The sequence below is a fragment of the Camelina sativa genome, chromosome 13, assembly GCF_000633955.1.
Source record: "Camelina sativa cultivar DH55 chromosome 13, Cs, whole genome shotgun sequence".
Lineage (NCBI taxonomy): Eukaryota > Viridiplantae > Streptophyta > Magnoliopsida > Brassicales > Brassicaceae > Camelina > Camelina sativa.
In genome coordinates this window covers 376,586-382,285 of record NC_025697.1, presented here as the reverse complement: position 1 = coordinate 382,285, position 5,700 = coordinate 376,586, and the positions used below count along the sequence as shown (strand labels likewise).

Sequence of the window (5,700 nt, the reverse complement as noted above, 5' to 3'; positions counted from 1 at the left end):
TAATCCTCCTTGCTTCTCCTCCATCTTCTTCACCAAACCAAAAGCTTTGCTCATGTTTTCTTCTTTGACAAAACCGTATATCAATGTGTTGTAACTGATGCAATCCGGCACAAATCCTTCTGAGATCATCTTCTCCAAAAAGCTTTCTCCATCTGAAGCATTACCAGAGCGGCAATATCCCTTTATCATAGAGTTACAAATCATAACCGTTGGCTTTATACTTTTACTGATCATTTCATCCCAAACTCGAAATGCCTCAGAAAGATGGCCTTTACTGCACAAAGCGTTAACCATAATGCTGTAAGATATTGGAGTGGGAAGTATCTCTCTTGATACCATATCTGCCCATATCTCTTTCGCTGTGTCGATATCGCCTACTTTACCAAACCCATCTAACAGCGTGTTGTACGTCACAACATCGAATTTGATTCTCTTTTCCTTCATCTTTTTAAAAAGCTCCATTGCGTTTTGCAGATTTCCGAGCTTACAGTGTCCATCAATCAGTATGGTTAAAGTGTAAGAATCTGGAAACAAACCCCTTTCGGTCATTTCGTTGAACAATTTATCAGCTTCCCTCAACATTTTCCTCTTGCATAACCCATGCAAAATGGTGTTGTAGGTCACAACATCCATAGCACAACCCTGCCGAAGCATTTCATCTCTCAAATTCATAGCTTCAGAGATCATACCTTTTTTACAATACCCTTGGATAAGAATGGTGTAGATCACATTGTCAGGAATCAGACCAGCATCCTTCACACTGTTAAAATACACTAACGCCTTTTCTAGATTTCCACTCCTAGCAAAAAGACTCATCATCGAGCTAAAACAAACCAGATCCGGAACAATATCCCTAGATCTCATATCACTGAAAATCTTCTCCGTTTCGACTGCATCTCCCTTCTTACATGCCTCCATAAGCAACGATCTGTAGGTAGTGGAGTCAGGACTCAACCCGGATCTCAACATCTCAGCGAAAGCTTCCTTGGCTCTCTCGTATTTCCCATGCTTACACAGCCCATTTATAACAGTATTATAAGTATAAACACCAGGACTAAACCCTTTGCTCGGCATAGCATCCATCGACTCAAATGCCTCTTCCATGAGACCTTTACTAGAGTAGGCGCTAATCAATGTATTATATGTTACAATATCCGGATAAACTCCCTTCTCTTGCACTTCTGATAAAAAAGTTCCAATTTTTTCCATTTTACCATCTTTGCACAGAGCATTAACCATGATATTGAGAGTATAAACATTCATACCAACACCACTCCGAGAAATCTCCTGATAAACTCCCCAAGCCAATTCAACCCACCCAACCCTCACCAAGCTTCCCATAAGAGCATTACAAGCATCGATGGAAACAGTATAACCTTTGCTTCTCAGCAATGTAAAAGCCTCAAGTGCTTCTCTAAGCTTTCTAGCCTGAACATAGGTCCTAATCAACAAATCGAAAACCGAATCATTCGAACCACAAGTACTATACGTAGAAACCAAGGAATTCACAATCTCTGCCCTAGAAACACCACTCCTCCTAATCATCCTAAGAAGACAACTCTGAGCATCCGACAATCTCCCACTTCTCACCAGAACATGAATCATTGCGCTTAAAGACAAAGACGTATGCTTGAAATTCGGAAAGTTAAACCCTAATTGATAAATGAACCTTTGACCTAGACTCAAATCATTGCGGCAGCGGTACAAAACCTCAACGACGGCTAAAGGGTTTAATCGAATTAGCTGATTTCTCAAAGAAGCGGCATTATTATTATTGTTACCTTGCTTCAGACTGGAACAAATCTTCTCTACCAAGAACGAATCTGAATCTGAATCCGAAGACGAAGTTGAAGAAGAAGAGGGTTCGAATTCGGGAGAGGGTGATGAAGATGTTGTCAAGGTTTTGAGAGGTCTGAATCGAGTGAGAGGGTCTTTTACGCGGGAGATTCTGAAAGGTATTATCCGGTGAACAACCATTTTGATAAGAGAGAGAGAGAGAGAGAGAGAGAGAGAGAGAGAGAGAGAGAGAGAGAGAGAGAGAGAGAGAGAGAGAGAGAGAGAGAGAGAGAGAGAGAGAGAGAGAGAGAGAGAGAGAGAGAGAGAGAGAGAGAGAGAGAGAGAGAGAGAGAGAGAGAGAGAGAGAGAGAGAGAGAGAGAGAGAGAGAGAGAGAGAGAGAGAGAGAGAGAGAGAGAGAGAGAGAGAGAGAGAGAGAGAGAGAGAGAGAGAGAGAGAGAGAGAGAGAGAGAGAGAGAGAGAGAGAGAGAGAGAGAGAGAGAGAGAGAGAGAGAGAGAGAGAGAGAGAGAGAGAGAGAGAGAGAGAGAGAGAGAGAGAGAGAGAGAGAGAGAGAGAGAGAGAGAGAGAGAGAGAGAGAGAGAGAGAGAGAGAGAGAGAGAGAGAGAGAGAGAGAGACTCAATTTGATTTCGACTGAGGGAAAAAAAAAATGGAAACTTTGAAAGCTCTCTCAATTTGGTCTCTTCTTTCTTCACTTGAATTTCTGGGTAATGTTCTTCTTAGTCTTCTTTCAGAGAAGAACTCAGCAAAGCGACGCCGTTATTGTGGCTCTCAATCCGGTTTGAATTGGACCCATAAAAAGCCCATATAACGCCGGTTACTGTATATTTTAAATTATTAATTAAAATCAAAATGGACTAAAAATTTCTTCATCGTCGGACGATGATTCTCTTGGTGTAAACCAAAGCCCAATAGCGAAGCTCAGACGCAAGCCCATTCTGTAGCTCTCGCCGCACCAGACGTGATGTGACGTAGATTCTTTTAATTTGATCTTCTTCATCGCCGGACGATGATTCTCTAAAGCCATCCTCGAAACCAGACTCTGAGATTGTTCTGGATTGAATGAAGACGGACAGATGATAGATCGTAGAACATCTCGGTGGGGAAGAAGAGACGAGTAAGGAGAGTTTACGTAATATTCATGAGATAAAAAAAAAAAAAAAAAAAAAGGAAATTGATCACATCGGTAACAAAACAATTACTTTTTTTTTAAAAAGTAAAGAGAGTTGCGTTGTGTAATTTTTTGGGTTCAATTGTTTCCTTTATTTTTTTAATTTGTTATTAGTAACAGTAACAATGATATTACTGTGCCCATATTATTATTATGCAAAACAATTAATACTACTTTTATTACATATGTAAGTAAATAAATAAATAAAAGGAAACTGATCACAACGGTAACAAAAGAAATTACATTTTTCTAAGCAAGAGAGATGCGCGTTGAGTAATTTATAACAACGAGTCCGCGACTTGTTTCCTTTTGTTATCTGTTTTTGAATTTGATAACAAGGTCAAGGAGGAGTCTCTTCTCTGATGCTTATTATATGTACTATACCACCATCTCTGATGCGTATTCTCTCTGTTTTTCATCTCTACAGCAAACTACAAACACGGTACCACCTTCTTTCTAATCTCTGATCCTCTCTTCCATATTTTTTCGTCGTCTGCATAGACTCAATCCTCTCTTACATATTCCTACTTCTTCCAATTCGTAACAATGATATATATTCTTGTTTTTTATATTTGCAGAACGATTCGTTTTACGTAATGGATTCTGCAACTGCAATTACAGGCTTAGGGTTTCCACAAGTACGTTTGGGGTCATCATCCCAGCCTCAGGTCGTGTTTCCAGTTCAATGACGAACTTTCTCCTTATTTTTACCGGATCCTTACCTTAAGCCTCCCATGTTCTTAATTGCTATGTACGGTGAGTTTTTTTATTAATACATCAAATTTTTCCCTGAGTTTTTTTTTCTGTGCAGATCTTAGTAATTAGTACTAAATATTAGTATGTGTTTTATCACTTTATGATTGATTTAATCTCAGGTTTTTCTTACAGAAAAAACATGAATGAATGAGATGATGATGGATTTAAAAGCTGCTTTGGTGTCAAATATAAAGTCAAAGCACAACTAGCTAACCTAGTTCCTTATTTTACGGTGGAATCAAGAAATCGAAATCTCCTAGTCTACTCTAATAACTGCGCCAAGAGCAAGAGGCCGTCCTCATGACATGACATGGGTACTCTTCCATAGCTTACAATTACAACAATCTCCTTCCTCAAATCTCGGGTTCCCAAATCCACTCCTTCTCTCCTTGCAACCCCATGAAAATACTGAGGTCAATTTCTGTCCCATCTTATTTTGTTCCCCTAATACTTTTTTCACCCACATATTTTATTTATTTTTATTACTTTCATTATTATTATTATTATTATTATTATTTTCTTTTTTTACAATAGGAACTTGAATTAGAATTTGCAATAGGATGTGAAACTAGCCCGATTTTGGATCCCGTCATTCGACATAGTCTTTGATCATTAGAGATTCCATAAGTCCAATCTGTATTCACATTGTTTTGTTAATTTAGTATTCAAGTTCCTATTATTTGTAAGAAGTTTTGTTTTTCCGTGGATTTTCATGTTTTTGAAAAATATTAGAATGCTAATAAGTAGAGTTTTTTTTTTGTTTTTTTTTCATGGATTTTAAAGTTGTTTACAAAATAAATTAGAATGTTAAATCAACAAAATGATGTGAGAACTAACGGGATTTTGGATCCTGTTATTTGACATAATCATTGATCATTAGAGATTCGACAAGTCCAATATGTATCCACATTGTTATGTTAATTTTTTAGCATTTGTAAATAAGTCTTTTTCCCCATAGATTTTAATGGTTTTAAAAAGAAACAAAATATATTAGAATGTTAAATCAACAAAATAATGTGAAACTAACCAGATTTTGGATCCCGTCATCATTGATCGTTAGAGATTCCATAAGTTCAATTTGTTTTCACATTATTAAGTTCATTTAGCATTCAAATTCATATTATTTGTTTTAAAAACTTTTTTTTTTAATGGATTTAAAAGTTTTTTAAAAAATATTAGAAACTAAATATACAAAATGAGAGAGGTTTAAGAAGAATATTTATTAATCTACCAATCTTGTTAAACATCATGGTCACTCTGGTCTGGTATCTTCAATATTTTGTTAAATTATTAAAATTTGAACGGTTTAAAGTTAAACCATTTTTAATTAACAATATGTTCCCGCTCGAGTGTTCATCACTGTTTAGAAGCCCTAAAACTGCCTATCGAGAGAAGAGAATTGCCCAAATCACTGTCAAATCATAACCAAAGAGGAAGAAATTTAGCTGAAAAGGTACAATCTTTCGTTTCCCTCTTGTTTTGTTTGATTATCTCGAGAATCTACAACGGCAAGTTTTTTTTTTCCCAGGAATTGATCTGTTTGCAGTTTCCGCTGTCTCTAATCGAAACAAACCCGTTCTTGTTTTGTGACATTAGTCTATATCTTCTTCTGATGTTTCTGTTAATTGTTTAGTCTTATTGTGATTTTAGCACATATATAATAAACAGAACCCGCCTTGTTCGTTTTCGCTTCTGTTCATAATCTATCAGATCAAAGATTGTTTTTTTCTTTTTTTTTGTAAAGATCTTACCTTTTTAACTGTTTCGATGCGAATTTTGTCTCTCAATCATGGCTCTGATTTTGGGGACTATCTTGATTGATTGATTTTGAAATGTATTCAATGCAGATTCTGTAAATCGAAACATGTCAGGTGATTTGGAGAACTCGGTGATAAGCTTGAAACTACTCATAGATGAAGAGAAGAAGAAAGTTGTATTCGCTGAGTCCGGTAAAGATTTCGTCGATATACTTTTTAGCT

General features: G+C 36.7%; 1 protein-coding gene across 1 annotated transcript in view; it reads right to left on the bottom strand.

The window, feature by feature from the left end:
- Positions 1-2,026, bottom strand: part of LOC104734194 (pentatricopeptide repeat-containing protein At5g01110-like) — a 3,353-nt gene extending 1,327 nt beyond the window's left edge. Inside the window, exon 1 of the mRNA XM_010453721.2 lies at positions 3-2,026. Within this exon, the coding sequence (XP_010452023.1) occupies positions 3-1,977 (1,975 nt within the window). The 5' untranslated portion in view covers positions 1,978-2,026. The remainder of the gene's footprint in view (positions 1-2) is intronic.